The following is a 24751-nucleotide window of genomic DNA, read 5'->3' as shown; positions in this document are numbered from 1 at the left end:
CACTAGGAGGACTTCAGCCTTTTTAAACATGAAGCAAAAAAAAAATAAAAAGCAAAATAAATAAATAAATAAATAAATAAACATGAAGCAGACATGGGCTGTACAGTAACAGTTGGTCTAGATGAATGGCCTTTGATTCGTTGTTGTTGTTTAAATTAAATTTTACAAAATTAAAATGGGACGGGGAGCTGGATTAACTGCAGTTGCCCAGACCCCATCCACTCCTTCCACACAAGCAAGGTAGACAACTCGGTACAGGATGCCAGAAAAGGGCCTTGAGAGCATCCGGTGTCGGCCCCACCCGGTGCAAAGTCCTAGGTTAGGCAGTGAAAGAAAATCAGTAATCAGATGTTTTCACTTCCTTAGCCAGAAAACATCAACTTGAACTCAGACAAAGTCAAGCTCACAAAAGATTACAGGTACATACTAGTCATTCAATAAATACTTGTTGACTGATTCATTAATAGTACTTTATGGCAAAAGCATAAAATGAGGTGATGTCTTGAAACTCTCATCTGCTTTACAACCTCTTCTTGGCACTTCCCTGGTTGCTCAGATGGTAAAGAATCTGCCTGAAATGCAGGAGACCTGGGATCAATCCCTGGATCAAGAAAATCCCCTGGAAAAGGGAATGGCTACCCACTCCAGTGTTCTTGTCTGGATAATCCCATGGACAGAGGAACTTGGTGGGCTACAGTCCATGGGGTCGCCAAGAGTTGGACACGACTGGCTACTAACAACACTTCTCTTCTTAAGGAAAGGACTGTTCTGTTGAAGTCGTCAGCAGATCATTTGCACTTGAGACACAGACAGATTTCATTTCTGACAAATGCTCTTTAACCAAAAAGTTACCAAAAACATGGACCTAGGGAAAGGAAGCAGAAGGAGCCACAGCTATCCACATACCAACACAGCAGTCCTCATGGCGGGTGTCCACCGACTACTTTGTGACTAGAAAAATCTATAGCACATAGTCATTTTCACCTGAATTCAGGAAGCATGACCTACAGACCACAGGATGCAGGGGAGAAAACTGCAGGCAAGTAGGAAACCTCATCTTGAAACTAAGCTACATCAGGCTAAGTGTCACTTGGGACAATGACCTTTTGAAAAAAAAATCAATCTTGAATATGTCAGACACATTTTTATGAAAAATAAGCTACTGACATATTCTAAAACAGGGTTCGCATTTTTCATGTTTACTAAATGAACTTTATTCTTAAACTGAATTTTTTTCTTACTTAGCTTCTCTGAGAGAATCATTAATTAAGACATAAAGTTAGACCAGACAATCCAGGTTGGAAACTCAGAATCCCATCATGACATATGTATACCTGTGACTGATTCATGTTGATATTTGACAGAAAACAACAAAATTCTGTAAAGCAATTATCCTTCGATTAAAAAATAAATAAAATGGGGAAAAAAGGACCCCACCTTACTAGCTGTGTGATTTGGAGCAAACTTAACTTCCCTGAGCCTCAGTGTCCTCATCAGTAGCATGAGGGACAGCGGGAGTTTTTTATTCAGTGGTCACTGTGGGAAGTAACTGAGATATCTGTAAAGCATTAAAAAACTGTGCCTGGCACACTAGTAAGACTATCCTTTCTTCTTGCTGGACCATCAAATCTTAACTGTCCCACGTTTATGGGTTCATTTGCTGTGTAGGTCGTTTTCACTTTGTGTGTCCCTCAGACTCTGCACGGGTAAACATCCACTGGACTGTTGAAATCTATCTGAAAAGATCATTCTACCACCAGGTAAAGGTGGATACCCAAAGCCTTCTTGCCCCTCCTTAACAAGCCAGGCAAGGGCCAGATTTAAAACACGAAGCATTGCTTGTCTCCTTTGAGGGATGACATGTGGGCAAAGGAGATCAGTATTAGCCCACCTTCTGACACCCAAGGTGTCCGCTCTGATCTCTGAAGCAATGGTGTAGGTGAGCCTATTATCCAGGGAGTCTCACCTGGGGAGTGTATCAGAACCCCCTGGAGAACCCTTACCCTGATTCCCACCCACTGCCCTGACTGATGCAGAAAATAAATCTAAAATGAAGGGACGTCTCTACTTTCAAAAAAATTAAAAAAAAATAAAATGAAGGGACGGTTTATGTTGTCTTCCCACACACCTCACAGTTGATTTCACACACTGGTGATGGTAGAAACCATCACAATATTGTAAAGTAATTATCCTCCAATTAAAAATAAAATAAAATTTAAAAAAAACAAAGAAAAATACACGGGTGAGTCAAAGTGGTGTGAACCATGGCATCTCCTGGGTTACACATGTAAACACACAGATGAAATCCAGAAAGGACGCCAAGTACAGAGCAGGGCTCTTAACCTGTGCTTCCACGGACCTCTGGCTCAGCAAGGCTCACAGACCCCTCCTCAGCAGAAAGATTTAAAGACAAAAGATACAAAGGACTATAAAGAAGCGACTGTATTATAATGCAGTTATTAAAACTTCAAGAAAAGGTCTGTGATAAAAGTGCTTCTTTATCAATGCACATTAAATAACAAGATCAGCACATCTAATAATGAAAGTAATTTCAAAGCAGAGATGAGTAAAGATCTTATTTCTTCCATATCTGCTTCTTCTGTAGCATGACATGAAAATATCCGTGATTTCTACTGGTGACTAAGTCACAGGTCTTAGTAATACCACTGTGCTTTGTTTTCCACGTTTATAATGAAAGTAAATGCTGCATTTCAGTTAGACGTTTACGAAATTAAGGATGCAAATTTTTTTTTCCTTTACAAGTGAATAGTGTTAGGGACCAAACGACGGTCTCTAGGACCTGAGTCATGTTTACCAGAAGGAGACAGGATATGCGCTCATCCTGCCTGGCCACTCATGTAACGCCAGCTACTCCTGTAACTGAGACAAAGAACTGCCTGTGTATAAGCCGCCATACTTCTTTGTTCGCGGCTCTTGTCGGATTCCCTTGTGTGGGATGAGACTTGAGCCCTAGCGCGCTAGAGATAAACTCCCTTCTTGTTTTTGCATTACTGTGGTGGACTTGCTCTCTCGGTCGGTTCAGAGATACGGGCTCAGAGCATAACATCTGGGGGCTCGTCCGGGATCTCCGTCCCGCCGGGGAGGACAACTCTCCTGGTAGAAGGGAGTAACCTCGTTAGGAGATAAGAGCTCTGAGCACCGGTGCTAACGATGCAGAAGCCCAGATTAAGTCCGAGGCCTAGTATCTTACTGGGGAGGCATCTGGCTGTAAAGTGCAGAGGCAAGTCAGCGTAAGGCCGGGGCCTAGCTTCGTGCTGGGGAGGCAGCTGGCTCTGATACTGGATTAAGTCAGCGTAAGGCCGGGGCCTAGCTTCGTGCTGGGGAGGCAGCTGGCTCTGATACTGGATTAAGTCAGCGTAAGGCCGGGGCCTAGCTTCGTGCTGGGGAGGCAGCTGGCTCTGTGAACATCCTGCAGGTAAGATTGAGGGCATTGTCGGTGGCCACCTTGCGTTTGTTATCTGTTTGTCTATTTGTGGTGTCTGCGTTGCTCTTTGTGTGCTCTGTTGGCTCCCAGTGTACTTTTCTGTGATCATGGGACAAACAACTTCTACTCCTTTATCTCTTATGATTAACCACTTCTCTGATTTCAAGTCTAGAGCTCAGAATCTTTCGTTACTGGTAAAGAAGAGCAAACTGGTGACTTTCTGTTCTGTCGAGTGGCCCACCTTTGACGTCAGATGGCCACAAGAGGGAACCTTCAATCCCCAAATTATCCAGGCAGTTAAAGAGAGGGTGCTTACTCCTAGTCCTGCCGGGCACCCAGATCAGACTCCCTACATTCTGGTCTGGCAGGATCTAGTGAGGAACCCGCCAGAATGGCTTAAACCCTTTGTTCTCACTCCTCCTAAACCTCCCCGTCCCTCTTCCCCAACTCCAACCTCACCAAGCCCACAGGTGTTAATAATAAAGGCTTCCAAAGGAAAAAAAAAAAAAAGGACGAAAATCAACCAAAGCTGGTATTCCAGGAATCTTCTCTGTATCCTAATCTGATAGATCTGGAGACCGAATTGTTCCCACCCCCGTATGCGGATCCACATCCGCCCTTGCTTTCACAGGTTTCATTGGGAGAAGCCAGGAGGAGAACCGAGCCTTCAGCTCATCCCAGAGAAGGGGGCCCCGCCCAGGGAACTCGGGGAAAAACAAGAGAAATGGCCAATGTAGCGGAAAAAGACCCGGAAGTCCCCTCCTCCACTGTTCACGCGTTTCCGGTCCGGGCGGGACCAGCCAGAGAGGGTGGAGAGCGGACTTATCAGTATTGGCCCTTCTCCACTAGTGATTTGTACAATTGGAAAACCCAGACTCCCTCCTTCTCTAAAAAACCGCAGGGTCTTATTGATCTGTTAGAGTCTATCCTTTTTACTCATAATCCCACTTGGGATGATTGTCAGCAACTGTTACAGGTGCTTTTCACTACAGAAGAGTGCGAGCGGATCCTGTCAGAAGCCCGGAAAAATGTGACAGGGGTGGATGGGAGGCCCACAATACAGCCTAACCTCATTGAGGAGGGGTTCCCCTTGGTGCGACCCAACTGGGACTTCAAACGCGCTGAAGGTAAGGAGCGTCTCCGAGTGTACCATCAGACTCTCACGGATGGCCTTAGAGGGGCCGCCAGAAAGCCAACTAATTTGGCCAAAATAAATCCAGTGAGACAACAGCCAAATGAGAGCCCAGCAGCCTTCCTTGAAAGGATAATGGAAGCTTTTAGACAGTATACCCCTATGGACCCACAGACAGATGAGTCACGAGCGGCAGTTATGTTAGCATTTGTAAATCAAGCAGCCCCCGATATTAAAAAAAAAATTACAAAAGATAGAGAGGTTAAATGAACAATCCTTGCAAGATCTAGTGAGGGCAGCCGAGAGAGTTTTTAATCATAGAGAGACCCCAAAAGAGAGAGAGGACCGCATTAGAAGAGAAGAAAGAGAATTTAGAGCTGAAGAAAACCGTAAAAATCAAAAAGAGCTGGCCCAGATATTTTTTGCTGGGGTTGAAAACAAAAACAGGTTCCAAAAAGGAAAAAAATTGGACTCAAAAACTGAAAGAAAAAAAAAACGACAAGGCGTAAGCTTGAGAAAAACCAATGTGCATTTTGTAAAGAGTTTGGACATTAAAAAGATAAATGCCCCCAAAAAAATCTAAAAGAGGGGCCCAAGAACCCCAAGAACGAGACTCCCTCTCCAGACAGTCATATCCTCTACGCGGGTGAGGATAGCGACTAGGGGGGTCAGGGCTCGAAGCCCCTCCCCGAGTCCTGGGTAACTATAAATGTGGAGGGGAAACCGGTTAGCTTCATGGTGGACACGGGAGCTCAATACTCAGTCTTAAACCAAAAAGATGGACCCATGCCTAAAAAAAAATAGCTGGGTGCAGGGAGAAACCGGGAATAAACAATATGGATGGACTACAAAACGGCACGTGAACTTGGGGGCCCACCAGGTAACCCATTCTTTTCTGGTGATACCTGAGTGTCCAGCGCCCTTGTTAGGAAGAGATTTACTGTCTAAAGTAAATGCCCAAATTCATTTCGACCACGGACAAGTGTTGGTTCTAGATGGGACTGGGCATCCTCTTCAGGTCCTGTGTCTGGCATTAAAAGATAAATACAGACTCTACTTGCCAGAGGCCCCAGCGACAATAAGCCCCAAAGTACAACCATGGGTTCAAAGATAACCTCAGGCCTGGGCTGAAACAGCAGAAATGGGACTGGCCAAACAGAGGCCCCCTATCACTGTGGAACTAAAAGCCAGTGCTTCCCCGGTGAGGGTACGACAGTATCCCATGAGTCAAGAGGCTCGACAAGGAATTACTCCTCATATACAACGCCTCATAGACGCTGGGGTCCTAAAAAGATGCCGGTCCCCATGAAACACTCCCCTGTTGCCTGTGAAAAAGCCTGGGGGAACTGATTTTAGACCGGTTGAAGATCTACGAGAAGTCAACAAACGGGTGAATGATATTCATCCTACGGTTCCTAACCCTTATACATTGCTAAGCAACTTGCCTCCAAACTACATTTGGTACACTGTTTTAGATTTAAAAGATGCCTTTTTTAGTTTGCCTCTTGCCCCCGCAAGCCAAGAGATCTTTGCCTTCAAATGGCAGGAAGACGGTGGTCAGACCCCTGTGCAGCTGACATGGACTCGCTTACCACAGGGTTTCAAAAACTCGCCCACGTTATTTAATGAGGCCCTGGACAAAGACTTCCGTGAGTATCGGGTTGAACACCCTACCATTGTTTTATTACAATATGTTGATGACCTTATGCTGGTGGCGGCTACAGAGAAAGAGTGCCAAGAGGCAACAGGTGACCTTCTCCAAACCTTGGAGACTTTAGGTTACCGGGCTAGTGCCAAAAAGGCCCAGATTGCCAAGCAAGAGGTTACATACCTCGGTTATAAGATAAAACAGGGCCAGAGGTGGCTAACACAGGCTATGAAAGAAACCATCCTCCAGATCCCTGAGCCGGCTAACCCTAGACAAGTGAAAAAATTTCTGGGAACGGTGGGATATTGCCGGTTATGGATCTTGGGGTTTGCAGAAAAGGCCAGGCCCCTATATGAGGAGACCAAAGAAAACAAGGACTGAAAATGGACTGAGCCAATGAAAGAGGCCTTCCAAGAGCTCAGGCGAGCCTTGCTAGAGGCTCCTGCCCTTGCCCTCCCTGATCCATCTAAGCCTGTCCAATTATTTGTAGATAAAAAGCGGGAGATAAAAAAAAGGGGTACTAACACAGAGATGGGGACCATGAAAGCGACCTGTAGCTTACCTTTCCAAGAGACTGGACCCAGTGGCAGCCGGATGGCCACCTTGCCTCCGTTATCATCGCGGCCACTGTGCTCTTAGTCCACGATGCTGATAAACTGACTTATGGACAGAGACTCTTGGTCTACACTCCTCATGCCACAGAGAGTTTTAAAGCAACCCCCAGGTAAATGGATTTCTAATGCCCGCTTGACGCACTATCAGGCCTTGCTACTTGACACCCCACGGATTCATTTCCAAACGCCCTGCACTCTAAATCCGGCCACTCTTTTGCCCAATCCGGGGAAAAACAGCCCCCTCCATGATTGTGATGAGATACTGGCCGGGGTAACAGCAATGCGAAAAGACTTAACCGATACTCCACTGGATAACAGTGAGCTAAGATGGTTCACAGACGGCAGCAGTTATGTAAAAGATGGACAGAGACGGGCGGGAGCCGCAGTAGTAGATGACTCTGGACAGACGATATGGGCAGAGGCCCTTCCCCCGGATACCTCAGCACAAAAGGCAGAGTTAATTGCCCTGATTCAAGCATTAGAGAGAGCCAAAGGAAAAAAAAATAACTATTTTCACTGACAATCGCTATGCTTTTGGCACGGTACACATCCAGGGCCCGATATATCAGGAACGGAGGTTTTTGACAGCTCAAAAAAAAAAAAAAATTAAAAACTTGCCTAAAATCCGTAGACTTTTAGAGGCTGTACAGATGCCTCGGGCTGTGTCAATAGTACACGTACCTGGACATCAGAAGGGTGACAGCCCCACGGCACGAGGGAATCGTGCCGCAGACCTGGCAGCTCGAAAAGTAGCTGATAAAAAGTTCATCACCCCTGTGTTGGCGATCGGACTTCCACCTCCAGGTATGGGAACTCTGCCCCCAACCCCTGAATATTCATCCACAGACTTTGCTTGGATCCAAAAACACACCAACCTTCAAAAAGATAAAGATAGATGGTACCGAGACTCAGACGGCTACTTGATACTCCCTGCTCAGTTGGGACGGCAACTATGTGAGCATTTGCACTTGTCTACTCATCTGGGAAAAAAGAAGACTCTGATGCTCTTTCAAACTGCGCGCCTGCAATTTCCCCGGCACCAGACAACTGTATAGAACATAGTGCATGCTTGTAAGGCATGTCAACAGATGAGGCCAGGAAAAGGACAACATGCAGGACTGAGGTATCGGGGAGAAGGACCAGGGCAACACCGGGAAATAGATTTCACCGAGGTAAGCCCAGGCAAGTATGGTTACCGGTACTTGTTAGTGTTGGTGGATACCTTCTCAGGGTGGGTAAAAGCTTTTCCTACAAAGAAAAAAACCGCGATGATAGTGGCAAAAAAGATTAAAAAAAAAATAGTTCCCAGGTTTGGCCTGCCAGTGACCATCGGCTCTGATAATAGACCTGCCTTTGTGAGTCAAATAGTTCAGAGCCTTGCCCTATCCCTGGGGACTAAATAAAAGTTACATTGTGAATACAGTCCACAGAGCTCAGGGCAAGTAAAAAAAATAAATCGGACTCTAAAAAAAACTTTAACTAAATTGACTATAGAGACTGGCGGGGACTGGGTGACCCTCCTTCCCTTCGCCCTCTTCCGTGCGTGTAATACTCCTTATCAACTTAATCTGACCCCATTTGAGATTCTGTATGGGAGACCTCCCCCTGTATGTCCAATATTTAAAAAAAAAAAACTACCGCCTCCCACGTTGGGGCAACTCCAAGAGGCCTTGATGGCCTTAAACAAGGTGCACTCTCGTGTCTGGAAACTGCTCCGGGAAATACATGTGGGTCAAAATAAGGAAACTATTCCCTCACATGACATTGGCCCAGGAGACTGGGTGTGGGTCAAAAGGCACCAAACCAAGGCACTAAAACCCAAATGAAAGGGTCCTTATGTTGTTCTTCTTACCACCCCAACTGCCCTAAAGGTTGACAATATTGGGCCTTGGGTGCATTGCAACCACGTACGCCCAGCTGCTTCAGCAGAGCAAAAAGACGCTAAAAAAAAATAAAAAGCATCTCTGCACCCGTCCAACCCCCTGAGGCTAAAGCTTCGAAGGCGCCAACAGGACCAGGACAACTCGGCTGGGCCCTCTTGTGGATGACCCAGTTACTCTGCTCCGGAGTTGCCAGCGTGAACCCGCATCAACCTGTCAAAATCACCTGGAAGCTGCAAAATGGACTAACACGAGAGGTGCTAAACTCCACTACCGCAATACATCCACCAAACACATGGTGGCCAGACTTGTACTTTGACCTCAAGCCGATGGTAAATGTGCCTTGGGCTAGGGGTTATCTCTGAAAACAAGAGTTCTGGGCATGCCCAGGCGCACCCAGGCATGACTGAAAGACCTGTGGTGGAGGGGGGGGGGGGGGCACAAGACTCTTATTGTAAAACTTGGGATTGTGTTACTTCTAATGATAGACCTCGGCGCTGGAAAGTAAAAAATCGAGATTTACTTAATTTTTCATTCGCCAAGACCCTCCCTAGGGTCCTTGGAGATCCAACTTCTGGCTGTAAAAGTTGCAATTATGCACAAGTCAAAATAAGGTTCAATCCAAAAAAAAAGCAAACAGGAGGAGATTAGATCTGCTCTTTCTGCAACAAGGGAGACTCTGTGCTGCCCTAGAAAAAGAGTGCTGTTTCTATGCAGATCATACAAAAATAGTTAAAAAATCTATGGCCAAAGTAAAAAAAAGACTAGCCCAACATAATCGAAAACGTGAGGCTCAACAGGGATGGTTTAAATCTTGGTTTCAACAATCCCCTTGGCTGACTACCTTAATCTCCACCTTGCTGGGACCCCTGCTAATACTTCTGATGCTTACCTTTGGCCCATATATTATCAACAGACTTATAGCCTTTGTAAAAAAACGCATAAATACAGTACAGCTGTTTGTGCTTCAACAACAATATCAAACTGTGTCTCAGGACCAAGAGAAAGATTCCTCTATATGATCTAAGGACAGGGGGGAATGTTAGGGACCAAACGACGGTCTCTAGGACCTGAGTCATGTTTACCAGAAAGAGACAGGATATGCGCTCATCCTGCCTGGCCAATCATGTAACGCCAGCTACTCCTATAACTGAGACAAAGAACTGCCTGTTTTTAAGCCGCCATACTACTTTGTTCGCGGCTCTTGTCGGATTCCCTTGTGTGGGATGAGACTTGAGCCCTAGCGCGCTAGAGATAAACTCCCTTCTTGCTCTCTCGGTTGGTTCGGAGATATGGGCTTGGAGCATAACAAATAGAATCCCCAGTTTCTCTCTATAGATCCCTTGGAGGGTAGTTCTAGGACCTTGGACTTCCCTGGTGGCTCAGACAGTAAAGAATCTGCCAGCAACGCAAGAGACCTGGGTTCGATCCCTGGGTTGGGAAGATCTAGGACCTCCGTTTGAAAGCCCTGCTCTATTGGCACTGTGATCATTCAATTAACTGATATTTAGCAAATACCCACTTTACCCTCATCACATGTACCACAGAAGAAAATGTAGAGTTAAAGTAAGACCTAGATGCAACCATGCTCTAAAAATTTTCAGAATATCTAGTCAACATTTATTTTCAGTTCTTGTAGTTTTATTACAATTTGTGTTATGTACTGCCAGACTCCACCAGGATGCTTTTTTCTCTCTCTCCTTTACATATATCACTAGAAGTAAAACAAATAATAACAAGTCACAATGTCTGTTCAAGTCTACTGAAAAGAATTTTAGAAGCTATAGATCAGTGCTGTTGAATAAATACAATAAGCCTTTCACACTTGAATTTCCTTGATAATAAAATCAGCCTGGCCCAAACAAACTATAGCCATTTTACAGGGATGAGAAGAGGCCATTCCTATGAAAGGTCTCCGACAACAGTGAAGTGTTACCCTTGGGTGGTATTCCAACTACACTGTGATTGTAAGTGATTAATCAGTGTGTATGTGATGGACCTAGGAGCCTCCCTCAGCAGAAATGGCCAAGCAGGATCCTAGAAAATCATAGGAGAGTCTGTTAAAGAAGAGTAAGTAACAGGCAGGGATTTCTAGAAAAATAATTCTACTGTGAAGCAGTATGAAGGAAACAAATACGAAACCTACCTGAGAGGTCACCCAGGACAAGGTTTTCCATACAATACCACGTCTCCTTGGGTGTACACGTACTATGAGTAAACAAAAGTGACTTGTAACGGGCCTCCTCTAGGCTACAAGATATACTAGAAGTTCTAAAGCATCAACTTGGACATTAGTTCAAGTCTAATGTACTTCATACTGCCCTGGTGTGGATTATTCTATTTTTACTCCTATCGAAACTGATTATCTGCAGTGCTCACAAAGAGACTGCAGGATTTACACTAAGTATTAAAACACAGCCCAATTTAAACAAAATTCCTTTCTTATTAATATCTAGTTGATAAACGTGAAAACAGCCCAGATACATGCTAAAGGAGAAACTTACAAGTTCTCACTTGTTAATTATTAATGATTTCATGAGTTCAAGAATATTGGAAATTGGTTTGGATTAGAGAAAATAATCACAGAAAACTTTACAGAAGCACAATAAGCTGCTTGTGAACCTAGTTATTGCTAAATAGAAACAGGATTGTTGTGTGGTGTTTTTTTTTAAAAAAGGTGATATGATGATACATGGATACGTAAGTAATGTCACACTAATTTAGACTAGGTTCAAATCAACTTGAGTTTTAAGTCAAGAGTGTCAAAAGAGAACTGGTCTTACCAATCTTACAAAGCTGCCATGAATTTCTAAAGAGAAAAATTACATCAAAACTACCTCTTGAATGAACACCAGAAATTCAACTATACATCAGTTTAAAAAGAAAAAAATATCATTGGTGTGAATTTTTTAAATCACTGTATATTTTTCAAGTCTGCAAAATCAGGTTTCACGCCCTTGTCATCACAAACACACTGAAAGAAGTCCCACCTAGTATACTGCTCACCCTACCAGGTGTCAGCTCTGTAGGCCCAGCAGGACCAGTCTGCTGCTGCAGCAACATCTTGCCTCTCCCGACTAACCAGCTGAGTGGACTTTCACGCGCAAATCAGCAGCCTTGGCATGTCGTGTTATGTCTTATAAACACTGAGCAGTCTTGAGGTTTCCAATACTTTGGGTTTTAAGTGCAGATAAGCTCCTCCCCAATACAAGCTGCTAAGGACTCACATGGTACTTCTGGAGGGAAATGGGAGCATCTTCTAACCTTCTGCATGGTTAAGAGAAAGCTGGTTCAAATGAAAACTCATACTTGTTCCCCACTACTCCTTTCTCTCCAGAAGACTCAACGTCAAGTGAGGCCTTTTATGGGGCTAAATCCCACAGCCACATTTCTTCAAGTACTTTCCACACAGAGCAGGCTAGAAGACACAGCAGCCAGGACACGCACACATGTGCGCCCGTGGCTAAGCGCGGAGGACAGGGCGTTCCAGGAAAGGGGAATCACTCACGGAAGTACTTCAGCGTCTCCTCAATCTGCTCGGTCGTGAGGTCAATGTTGACATCTGGAGAAATGAGGGGGGTGTGAAGCCAGTCGTCGTGGTCATAACCGTAGATGGTGTCGGCTCTTAGCTTGTAATGGGGCAGCTGCTCCTCCAGCAGGCTGATGATCTCAACTTCTGGAAGGTCGGTGCTGTTGCACACGTCTGGAGGGAAGAAGATGGACAGATGAGAGCCAGGATCTGGTGGTGGCCTTGCTGCCGCTAGTGACCTAACCCTGGCACTTGTAGCCAGAGTCTTGCACTACTTACGTGCAGCATGGAGAGGCCAGATCGGGCCATGTCAGAGATCTTTTTCCAATTTAAATTCTACTCTTGAAACTTAGAGTAAGGCATGTTTGTTGCCAGACCTACCTGAAATAGCTCCTGCTGTTTAGCTGCCCACTTTCTGTGAAGTAAAGCCAAAATTCTCGTGCCTTCGTCATTTGGGCTTTCTTCCCAACCCTTTCTCTGGCCATTCTCTCTCAATCACCCTATACTTAGGTCAAACCAGTTATAAGTTCAGCAACATGCCAGATTCCTTCCTGCCACTATTTTACCATTCAAGTCATGTCCCCACATAGGTAAGATTTTGGCCTTCATTTAATTCATTCATTCACCTGTTTGTCCTCTGACATTTCCTTCCTTCCATCCATCCATCATCATCCAACTATATCCTGAGTCCCACAGTCACAGGAGACACGACATAACCACAACAGTCACAGTCTTGCCTCTGTAATTCTTATATTCTCATGGGGATTCCAGCCACTAAACCAATAGGTACCCCTCCGTCAAGGCCCAGTTTGAATACCACCTCCTCCTCGACAGGATGTTGTTTTGAGCTCACCAAGCTGAATTAATCTGTCTTCTTCAGGAAGAATGTGGACACCTGTGCCCAGAAGAAAGGTTACACCACAGACATAGCATCTTCTCGTTTAACAGGAAGGCCACGTAAGAAAACAGGCATAGGTAAACAAAGAGTGTTCAGTGGGCAACTTCACCCCTTCTTGGGCAGAAACCCATGGAAGGCACTTGCTAGCCCCTCAAATCTCCCACCGTCCCCTGCTTACCCCTTCTTACTTAAGTCAACATGCAAAGCTTCACTGTAGAAGGACGTTATGACTCAAAAAGTCAGCATGGTGATTCAAGTGCTGAGGAAAGAGTTATAAGTGGAAAGCGAAGACATTTCGAATTTCACTTGGAGCTCTGGGGACTGCAGAGGGAACACGTGGACGTTCTGGATTCTCTGCCTCATGTGGGAAATGTCACGGCTAGCACACTTGGCATTTCAGCCAGCCCCCACCAGGCCGGAGCTGCTCCACCACCCTGCAAAGGTCTGCGGAGAACTGAGTGATGGTCCTTCCCTTCCCCTTGGCCACAGTCAACAGCCCACCCTCTAGGCAGATGTCTCATATTTCTTTACCATCTCCCACTAGTGACAAAACACCCTCTAAAAGCCCCAGATGGGCTCCTAACTAAGGAAATACTTCTCTGTCTTGCAATCAAGTGGGGAGTAAGTTCCCACTCCAACCTCATCTCCAGGGGAGGCCTCAAAGCCATAAAATGACCACCATCTAGCTGAGGGGATTCGGGGTCAAGGAGGGCTGACACCTGACTGATGGCAGCTCTTGACCAAACACAGACCTGCTGCACAAATGTTGAGCCAGCCTGGCCGCAGGAGGATGGGCAAGGTACCAACACATTCCTGCACGATGTCCCCACACAAGGGGCTAGAATCTTCTGGTGTCACTGCCACTTGGTGGTGGGCAAGGCAACGGACTCCAAGAAATAAAAATAAAATCCCTTCTAAGAATGCTGGGTCACTTGTGAGCACAGTGGCAGCTGCTCGGACACTGAGACTCCCCTGTCCTTCCACGTTCTCAGGGCTGAAGGTCAACATATTTACAGTGTGGGTCCTCATGCCCAAGAGGTATCGTTTTCCTTAAAGCATATGATGACCAGGAGATAAAGTATCAAAGGTGAGGCTGTGCCAAAAAGCCTTTTGAAAAACATTCTGTATATTTGACTTTTCCGTAATGTGACTTGCCATATAAACTTCAGCAAGTCTCATAGCTGCCCAGCAGGCCCAGAGAATTAGGAAGAGATGATAAAGACCACCCAGGAAGATCTCTATAACCTTGGGTGCAGGGCCAGGTGCCCCAAGAACCTCCCAAGAAGGGAGACACCACCTCTGCCACGTGGAGAAGACACATCTGAGGCCCCAGGTTGTGTAAACATGAGAGCCTTCGAGAATTCCCCAGGAATGCTTTCACAGTGCCAAGCACCCAGCCAGGAGCCTTCAGTGCGTCCTCCCAGCAACCTGAGACATAGATAATATTTGCTCTGACTTATATGTGAGAAAGCAGATTCACAGACGCTGTGGAGTACCTTGTAGGTCAAGGTCACACAGTTAAATAAGCAGCAGATCGTGTGTGAGAAGCCTCAGCCATCTGACTGTAAACTATATCCTTCCCTCTCCCACCTGCCTCCCCTCTCCCAGCAGGTGCACTACAAATGCTGGAGGGTTCCCAGGCTCTTCTCAACAGGAAGTTTTTGTTCTAAACAGGTAAAGATTTCACAAGCGTGTTTGGTAGAGGTGTTCAGCTCGACACACTGACAAATCAAGGAAGTGTCAGGATGATTTTCCCGAACAGAGTGCAGGAAGGAGAGCCAGGAACTGAAGCAGCTTGTCAACAGACCTGCCCTCTCTCTTGGTGCTGGTGTGACTGTGTGCTTAGTCACATAGTCGTGTACAGTTTTTCAAGACCCTTTGGGTTGCAGCCCACCAGGCTCCTCTGTCCATGGGATTTTTCAGGCAAGGATACTGGAGCAGGTTGCCATTTCCTCCTCCAGGGGATCTTCCCGGCCCAGGGATTGAGCCCGCATCTCCTGAACTGAAGGCAGATTATTTACCATTGAGCTACCAGGGGAGCCCCATGAGGAAGCCCGGTGGTGCTGACTAAAGGTCAATGTGTGAAAGGGTGCTGCTGGCCCCGCCTGGAGGAAAGGAAACATCAAGCTCTCTACAGTCCTCATTTCTCCGCAGCTCCAACCACACTATTAACCAGCGATAAGAAGGGTGGGAGGGACACTCAGCAGGGAGGGGATATACATATACACATATCTGATTACATTGTTGTAGAGCAGAAACTAACACAACATTGTAAAGCAATTATACTCCAATTAAAAATAAATGATAAAAAAACAAGCTACAATATGCAGTCCTGGGGAAGTCTCAGATGAAGGACATCCACTTCCTGATTGAATCCAGACCCTGACAGGTCCATCTATGGATTCCGGAAGATCTACAGCAACAGCAGCCTGGCAGCCACTGACCCTCAGCTGGTCAAACCATCCAAAGGCCAGGTTTATCCAGGCAGTCGAGTGGACTCACCCTCAACATCCTTCCCTTCATCAGTCACAGCAGCCCTATGCTTGCTGGCCCCATCTGTGACAGACACATTTTCTTTTTTTTTTTTGGCCATGTCGTGTGGCAGGTGGGATCTAGTTCCCCGACCAGGGATTGAACCTGCGTCCCCTGCATTGGAAGTGTGGACTCTTAACTACTGGACCGACAGGGAGGTCCTATGAAAGATACTTTTTAAATCACAGTATTGCTCTGCTTTAAAAACCTCCCCACTCCCTACAAAGTACTGCATGATTCAGCCCATACCTTCCGAGGGCAGAGGCTACTGACTCCTTCCCAGTATCAGATTTCTGCTTCTTTCTTGCAGGAATGTAACCTCCATGGTATGGATGGGCACACAGCCACACAGCTAAAAACTACAGTTTCCAGCTTTCCTTTCAGTGCTGCTGCTGCTGCTGCTAAGTCGCTTCAGTCGTGTCCGACTCTGTGCGACCCCAGAGACAGCAGCTCACCAGGCTCTCCTGTCCCTGGGATTCTCCAGGCAAGAACACTGGAGTGGGTTGCCATTGCCTTCTCCAATGCATGAAAGTGAAAAGTGAAAGTGAATTCACTCAGTTGTGTCCGACTCTTCCCAACCCCACAGACTGCAGCCTATCAGGTTCCTCCGCCCATGGGATTTTCCAGGCAAGAGTACTGGAGTGGGTTGCCATTGCCTTCTCCTTCTTGCAGTGAGGTCTGCCTATATGCCTGGTTAACAGAATGTAAACAGCACTTCCAAGTCAGACCCTATCCAACTGTCCAAATGCAGAGATGGGGCCGGTACTGGAGTCACCTTCAACTGTGAAAGTAAAGGCAGCACCTAGGGGGTCACCAGGGCAACCCTGGGCACCAGGGACAAGTTGGCGGGGAGCACTCCTGGGCCATCTTCCATCTGGATTTTCAAGAGAGAAAGAAACACACATCTACCTTATTAATGTCGCTTCTCCAGTATCCCTTGTGAAGCCACATTGACTTTACACCATTCTCCAAACACATTTTTACACAAATATTGGTTTTGATACCAGCTACTCTAGCTATCTGGAAGGCCCATCCCTGCCAGCAAACTCCATCCCAAAATATCACTCAAATGTCACCTCATATCAGGCTTCCCTTGACCTCTCGCCTCTGGCTATGTATTTAGATTATTTCAGGACAATGTTACACGCATTTTCTAAGTCTCTCCTCGACTATCAGTGAGGCCCTCAGGAGGAGCTCTGAATTACCCCCTTAACATCCAATCCAACCCTCAGCATCAGCATCGCAGTCAGCAACAGGAAGCGCTGCATGAATCATGGAACAAAGGGAGAAGAATTGGCAATGGGTGGCATGTCTAGCCTTCAGCATGGGGGAGGTGGAGCCCTGTAGCGCCAAGGTCTTTTTAAACTCACTCTGTATCACCCAAGGTCTTAATCAGCAAGGAGTAAAGTCCCATGGGGAAATGAATGTCCCCTCAACCACTCAGCAGACACTGATCTGATCTATGTCCACCATTCTTAGAGCACCACCTGCCTGGCGGGCTACACTCCAAGGGGTCCTAAAGAGTCAGACCCGACTGAGTGACTAACTCTTTTTCTGGGAGCAGAGCGTGAGAGTGCTCTTCACCTCTTCAGAACTATGACCCTTCCTAGGTTTCTCCTCAGCATAAGGTTTGAAGTGGATCCTCCTGCCCAAGGATGAGGGCTGTGGAAGGTGGGAGAGGGTCCTGATGGCAGGGGCTACACATTCAGCTGTGTCCACTCTACACCTGGCTTGGGTTAGATCCATACCCCCAGAAAGGGGCTAGAAGGAGGCACCTCCTTCTAAGCACTTGTACTGATGCAAAGCTTCCCTGGTGGCTCATGGCAACAAATCCGCCTGCCAATGCTGGAGATGCAGAGGACATGGGTTTGATCCCTGGGGTTGGGAAGATCCCCTGGATGAGGAAATGGCAACCCACTCCAGTATCCTGGTGTGGAAAATCCCATGGACAGAGGAGCCTGGTGGGCTACAGTTCACAGGGTCTCAAAGAATCAGACACAACTTAGCGAATAGGCCACCATCACCATGGGTCACATGCCAGGTTCATGAAACCTACTAGGGACTCCAGAGGATGCCAATATTTTACAGGACAGACTGGCTCTAAATTAGTGTTCAATGTTTAAAAATCAGAGAATCTCATGTAAAAATACAGATCTCTGGCCTCAGAAAAAGTCAGCATGTCTAAAAGCACACCAGCTATAGACTCTGAGTGGTGGCTGCCCCCAAATGGGAGGGGAAGGGAAGGTCCAGAGGGGTTTCTGGGCCTTCTGCCCACACCCTGGAGCAGAAGGCACTGGGGCCAGAACAGAAAGCTGCAAGGAAGTGGAAGACAGCCTCCTGAACACTCCCCCAGGCTCCAGAGAGCCTAAAGAAAACAGTGGTGTGGGGGAGAGGCAAGGATAAAATGGGGCAGAGAGGACAGTGCTGGACAAAGAGGAAAGGCCTGGCCGGAGAAAAGTCTGCCAAAATCAAAGCAAGAGGAACAGAAGGGCACAGGATGGGAGGAAGGAGGAAAGCCAGGACCCGAGGCAGGCCGACCAGCAGGCCCATGGCTGCCACCTGCTGGCCGCACCGGAGGCCCTGGGTGCAGCAGGCGCTGCTCCAAGAGTGTGGAAACCAGGCTCCCAGCCACGGCCCTGTCCCCAGCTGCGCCATGATACCCAAAAGTCACCTCGTGGTTTATCTGGGTCTTTGTCCCTCCATCTGCAGAACAAAGGCATCAGGTCGCACAAAAGCTCTCTTTCTACCCAAAAGGTCTCTGGGCCACCACACCCAGCGCATCCCTCCTCCACGGTGGAGGCCTCTTAGCACCTGGAAATGTCAAGTTCTTCTGAGAGGCCAGGGATCTGCTTTTTCACATGAGATGCCCTAATTATCAAATGTGGGACGATAGTTTAGAATTCTGTAAAATGCCTGAGAGTCAGATCAAACATGTGTGAGTGCCTCCAGTTTGCATGCAGGTACTTCCCATCCTGGTGCCTCACTATGGGCCTCGGGAGAAAGTTCTAGGCTACGCTAAAGGTGACAGTCAAAGAACATGACCCCAGTTTGTGTTTGAGGAGGTTCTGGAAGTTCTGGAGCTTCTCTCATCACCCATTAATCTCAGCAGTGATGGCAAACCCACAGCCATGTTTTAAAGTTTTCCCAAGACCGCTGACCCAGTGAGCTGCTCACAAGTCATTCTGTACAGACTTGGAAACAAAGCCTTTTCCTTGAGTTATTGGGAATAAAGGGCATGGGCTCAGAGACTCACACACAGGCCATACTGGTGTTGGGGACACACGTGACACTTTGCAACTGGTACCTGTCATATATCCTTCTGGAAAGTTCTTCTCTATCTTGGGGTTACATAGTTTAGAGCCTTACCTAAGGAACTCAGTGTTAGTAATTACTCCCTAGACTGCCATGAAAGATGTGGTTTCACTAACTACAGAGGGACCTTTGGAACTAAAAATTACTGGCTCAACCACTTCATTAATAGAAGAGGACGCTGCACACAGGGAGGCTGAGGAGGCAGCTGAACATCCCAGAGCTGCCTGTAACAGATGCGAGACCCAGTGCGCATGGCCCCCACACCAGGAGCCACCCCGGGGGCTGACGTGCTCCACTGTTGACCCAGAACCCTGCCTGGTAACCAGCAAGGGCTCAGAAAACATTTTGCTGAACGATGCAAACCACTGGTATCTATTCCTACATTTCACTTACTTTCAGAAACCAGTGGGCAATGCAGGGTGAAGATCAGGAACACATTTGCAAACCAGGAAACCAGGGTCCGAAGGTTATAAGAGGAATTCAAGAGGCTAGGAAGGGGCTGAGCCCACTGCACACGGCATCACCCAGTCCCTCCAACTCTAATCCACACACGACTCGCTGCCGCTCTCTGTGGCCCCCTGAGAGGATCCCCTAAGGAAGGAACCTGCACGAGAGCATTTCTCCTGCCTTCACTTACTTGTGGGCATTCCGGCAGAACTGGGGGACCCTCCTGAGAACTGAGCCCGGGGTGCTGGTGCCCTGGGGCAGGCAGCGGCACACTGCACACTCTGCGCTTCTGTACTGGGCTCCGTAGATGCTTCTGTGGCTCCACCTCAGACTCCTGCGCCAGGAGCTACAAGGCTGGGACCCAGGAGCTGGCTTCCACAGCAAGTCCTTCAAGAGGGTCTTGCCCATCAACATTTGAGGTTGACAGTCCCTTGTGATTATAGTTAACTAAATTTGCTTTCTTAAAAAAACATGGATAAATGTGGCTCAACATTCAAACAGTTCAAAAGGGCAAGGTCCTTCCCCTGCCCTAGTCCCTCGCACATACCTGCCCTCTCCCTGCTTTCACCAGACACATCTCAGACTCCGCCCCGGAGCTGATCCAGCCGCTGCCATCTTTTCTGCTTACATAAGGGGACATTGAGGCCCTGCCGGAAGTGCGGGAAACGGGGCGAGGTCTCGTGGCTGAGCAGTATTGGGACTGGACGCCAGGACCCCCGATCCTCTCCTGGGCCCCCATCCTGCGTTCACCTCCTGAGACATATCCCTGCTCACATTCCAGCCCACAGGGACAGGGACAAGCGCCAGACTTCTCTTCTCATCCTTGCTGCCTCGCTGTGGGCAGTAACCTGGGTCTCCAGGAGTGGGGAAGGACAAGCAGAGACACCCGCACAGGAGCAGAAAGAAACGGGCAAAGAAACCAGGACTTGGAAACAGAAACACCTCCTGACACTGGAAGGCCCATGGCCTTACCTGCCACCAGAAGCAGATCTTTCTGAGAAAAGGGACAAACAATGACCCCGGCTCAGTTCCGTGCAGATGGGGTGTTAGGTTCTGAGCTGTTGCCTGATCACACAGGACACCAGCTCCTGTGAGAAGAGCACAGCAGAGATGGCTGAGCAGCCCGGCGGCCGCCTTGACAGGCAGGGTCTCCGATTCGAGGTTAAAGTGCCGCCTTGTGCAACTGAATGTGGCCCCGTCCACTCAGACACGCCAGAGCCTTGTGCAAGCAGAGGGCGGGAAGACGCAGGACAGCGTGAAGCCAGAAGGATCCTGCTATGGAGGCCCCAGGACGTCAAAACTAACTGCAGTATGCTGCAGAAATAGTGACTCCGACGGGCTTGGCATAGAAATCCACAAAAACAGACGACAGCACATCCCAGGTTAGACTAATTCTAACACAAAGACATAAAGCTAGAACTGCACAGAAATTTTATCTTACAAGAAAAAATCAATTTTAAGAGATAAACCTCTAGGAAAATGCTCAAAAAATAGGAAGGGGTTAGGGGGGATGGATTACTATTCATTTGAATTTGTTTTCACTAGGTTTCCCAGGTGGCACCAGTGGTAAAGAATCTGCTGTCAATGCAGGAGACCCAAGAGACACAGGTTCAGTCCCTGGTTGGGAAGATTCCCTGGAGCAGGAAATGGCAACTATTCCAGTATATTGTGCCTGGAAAATTTCCACGGACAGAGGAGCCTGGCAGGCTACAGTCCACGGGGCTGCAAAGAGTCGAACACAACTGAGTGACTGAGCACATATTAAGAAATTAAAAAAAAAAACAACACTTTGGTATTCCAATTTTCCAGATATTTCCTCTTAAAAGTGTATATATTACATATAATTATTAAATCGTCAGAGGAAAATTTTTTACATGAAAATAGCCAGTGTCACTGTGATTGTAATTAATGTGCTCACAGCTGAATTAGTATTTAGACAGATGGAGCTGGTGGAAATTGGAACAACACTTGGAGTAAATAGTTTGACAGCATGTTTGGAGAAGCAAAATTCTATCATGACCCTCAAACCAGTAACCTCCCACAGGGGATTAAATATAAGAGAGGAATCCAAAAAAATCTGGAATGCAAAATAAGCGTGTTTATAGTACATATCTGATAAAGCTAAAAACATGCATAGCCAGGTTCTTTGAAAAGTTAAACAAAATTACTACGTGTGTGTTAGTTGCTCAGTCATGTTCAACTCTTTGGGACTCCATGGACTGTAGCCCACCAGGCTCCTCTACCCATGGAATTTTCCAGGCAAGAATACTGGAGTGGGTTGCCATTTCCTTCTCCAGGGGGTCTTCCTGACCTAGGGATCGAACCCGGGTCTCCTGAATTGCAGGCAGATTCTTTACCACCTGAGCTACCAGGGAAACTGAATCAAATTACCATATGATCCAGCAATTCCATTTCTGGGTATATACCCAAAAGAAGTGAAAGCAGGGACTTGACCAGATATTTGCACATCATGTTCACAGTGGCATTATTACAACAGCCAAAAAGTAGAAGCAGCCCAAGTGTCCACCAGCGGATAAACAGGTAACAAACGTGGAGTTCCAATAACATTGGAATATTATTCAGCCTTAAAAAAAAGAAGAAAATTCTGACATACATTAGAGTATGGATGATATGCCAACCAAAATAAGCCAGTCACAAAAGAGCTGAAACTATGAATCCTGTTATGCAGCTGTTAGATTCAGATTCATAGAGACAGACTGTAGTAAGCTAATTGGCAGAGGATGGAGGGAGAGGGGAACAGGGAATGAGTGTTTAATGGGTACAGACTTCCCTGGTGGCTCAGATGGTAAAGTGTCTGTCTACAGTGCGAGAGACCCAGGTTCAATCCCTGGGTTGGGAAGATCCCCTGGAGAAGGAACTGTCAATCCACTCCAGTATATTGCCTGGAAAATCCCATGGACAGAGGAGCCTAAAAGGCTACAGTCCATGGGTTCGCAAAGAATCGGACACAGCTGAGTGACTTCACTTTACTTTCATTTGCAGAAGATGATAAAGTTGAGGTAATTTATGGAGGTGATGTGTGTGCAACAAAGTGAACGTACCTAACACCAAAGAACTGTACACTTAATGATGGCTAAAATGGTAAACTTTATGTTATGTGTATTTCACTCTTTTTTTTTTTTTTGGCTACACGGCATGTGGGATCTTAGTTCCCCAACCAGGAATCAAACCTGCATCCCATGCAGTGAAATCATGAAGTCCTAACCACTGGACTGCCAGGGAGCGCTTACTTTTTTTTTTAATAAAAAGATGACCACCCTACCATTGTTATCTCCCAATGCATGGCTTTCATTAGTGTTCCGGTACAAAGCTGCATAACTCCTGTTATTTTTAGTGTCCGATTCTGCAGAACAGGAAGTTTTTTAGAAGCAAGTATTTTCATGTTATAGCAAGAATGCCTATATAAAGTTTAATTTTGGGGTAGTCAAGTTTTTTTCCACCAGGATTGCTGCTGCTAAGTCACTTCAGTCGTGTCCGACTCTGTGTGACCCCATAGATGGCAGCCCACCAGGCTCCCCCGTCCCTGGGATTCTCCAGGCAAGAATACTGGAGTGGGTTGCCGTTTCCTTCTCCAATGCATTAAAGTGAAAAGGGAAAGTGAAGTTGCTCAGTCGTGTCCAACTCTTAGCGACCCCATGGACTGCAGCCTACCAGGCTCCTCAGTCCATGGGATTTTCCAGGCAGGAGTACTGGAGTGGGGTGACACTGCCTTCTCCACCAGGATTACTGAGATATAATTGACTTACAGCACTGTATGCATTTAAAGTGTACAGCATATTGATTTGAGCTACATATACCACTGAAATGATGATCACAATAAGTGTAGTGAACACTCATCATCTCACACTGACAAAAAATTAAAGAGAAAAATTGTTTCCATGTGATGAAAATTGTTAGGACTTGCTCTCTTAACAACTTCCATATATAACACACAGCAGGGTTAATTATATTCACCATGTTGTACAACATTTATGTATTTATACACATCATTCATGTTGTACATAAATAAGTACAGTACTTATTTATCTTATAACTGGAAGGCAGTTTTAACAGCCTTCATCCAGCTCCCTGCTCCCTTGACCCCCACCCCCACCTTTAGTAACCACAAATCTGATCTCTTGTTCTATGCGTTTGTTTTTGAAATATAACTGAACTGTGACACTATGTTAGTTCCTGTTACACAACAGAGTAATTCAATATTTCTATATATTTCAAAATGATCACCAGGATAGATCTAGTTAGAATCTGTAACCAACCAAAGAGACTACATAATTATTTACTATACTGCCCACATCGTACATTTCATACTGTCACTCATTTGTTTTGCAACTAGAAGTCTGTGCCACTTACTCTCCCCCTTGATCATTTTCTTTATAATCTTAAGTCTTTGTGTCATGCTTAGGATGGCCTTCCCATCTCAAGATTATTAATATAACCAGCAAAATTTACTTCCAGCACTTTATGGCTTCATTCTTAACATTCTATCTTTGAACCACCTGGATTTTATTGGGTTTGAAGGAGCTGCTTCCCTGGTGGATCAGATGGTAAAGAATCTGCCTGCAACATAGGAAATGCAGGTTCAGTTCCTGGGTTGGGAAGATCCTCTGGAAAAAGGAATGGCTACCCACTCCAGTATTCTTGCCTGGAGAATTCCATGGACAGAGGAGCCTGGCGGGCTATAGTCCATAGGGTTGCAAAGAGTCAGACATGATTGAGTGACTAACACATACACACTTTTTATAATGTATCCAGCTGTACTTTTTATAATGATAACAAACAGAAGCAATAATAATGGCAAATATTTACACATGCTACCATCTTCAGTATTTATTTCCACTGATGCATTTAAACCTCCCAACAGCCCTAAGAGTAGAAATTATTATCATCCCCATTTTACAGAAGGGGAAACCTAAGGCACAGAGAGGTTAAATAACTGAACCTACATCACAGAGTAAGTATTAGACCTGGTTTTCTAACACAGAGTCTGGACCCAGCGGCCACAGCCACCACCCATGCTGCCTCTGCCCCTCTAGTCTCACTGATTAAATAATTCCTCTGTATAACTCTCTTTTCTCTAAATTGTCCTCCTCTTCCCAACTTCCACTCCCTTGAGTACTTTGCTTTGAAACTTCCTGAGACAGAGAACATCACTAAAGCTTTACTTCTGACCCATTCAGAGACTTTGTCTTCACACAGGAGCACGTCAGACATGACTGATCTTACTTTTGTCCTGCCTCCTGGTGGTTCTACTCTTTTGAGGTCTCATTACTTATCTGTCTTTTGTTTTATAGAC

The 24751-nt window shown here is 46.3% G+C and overlaps 1 protein-coding gene across 1 annotated transcript in view; it reads right to left on the bottom strand.

Annotated features, from left to right (window-relative positions):
• Nucleotides 1–24751, bottom strand: part of TRAK1 (trafficking kinesin protein 1) — a 103953-nt gene that overhangs the window by 68135 nt on the left and 11067 nt on the right. Inside the window, exon 2 of the mRNA XM_068982855.1 lies at nt 12228–12422. Coding sequence (XP_068838956.1) covers nt 12228–12422 — 195 coding nt within the window. The remainder of the gene's footprint in view (nt 1–12227; nt 12423–24751) is intronic.

The sequence above is a fragment of the Capricornis sumatraensis genome, chromosome 10, assembly GCF_032405125.1.
Source record: "Capricornis sumatraensis isolate serow.1 chromosome 10, serow.2, whole genome shotgun sequence".
Taxonomy (NCBI): Eukaryota; Metazoa; Chordata; class Mammalia; order Artiodactyla; family Bovidae; genus Capricornis; species Capricornis sumatraensis.
Note: the sequence above shows the minus strand (reverse complement) of the source record. Positions and strands in the feature narration are given on the sequence as shown.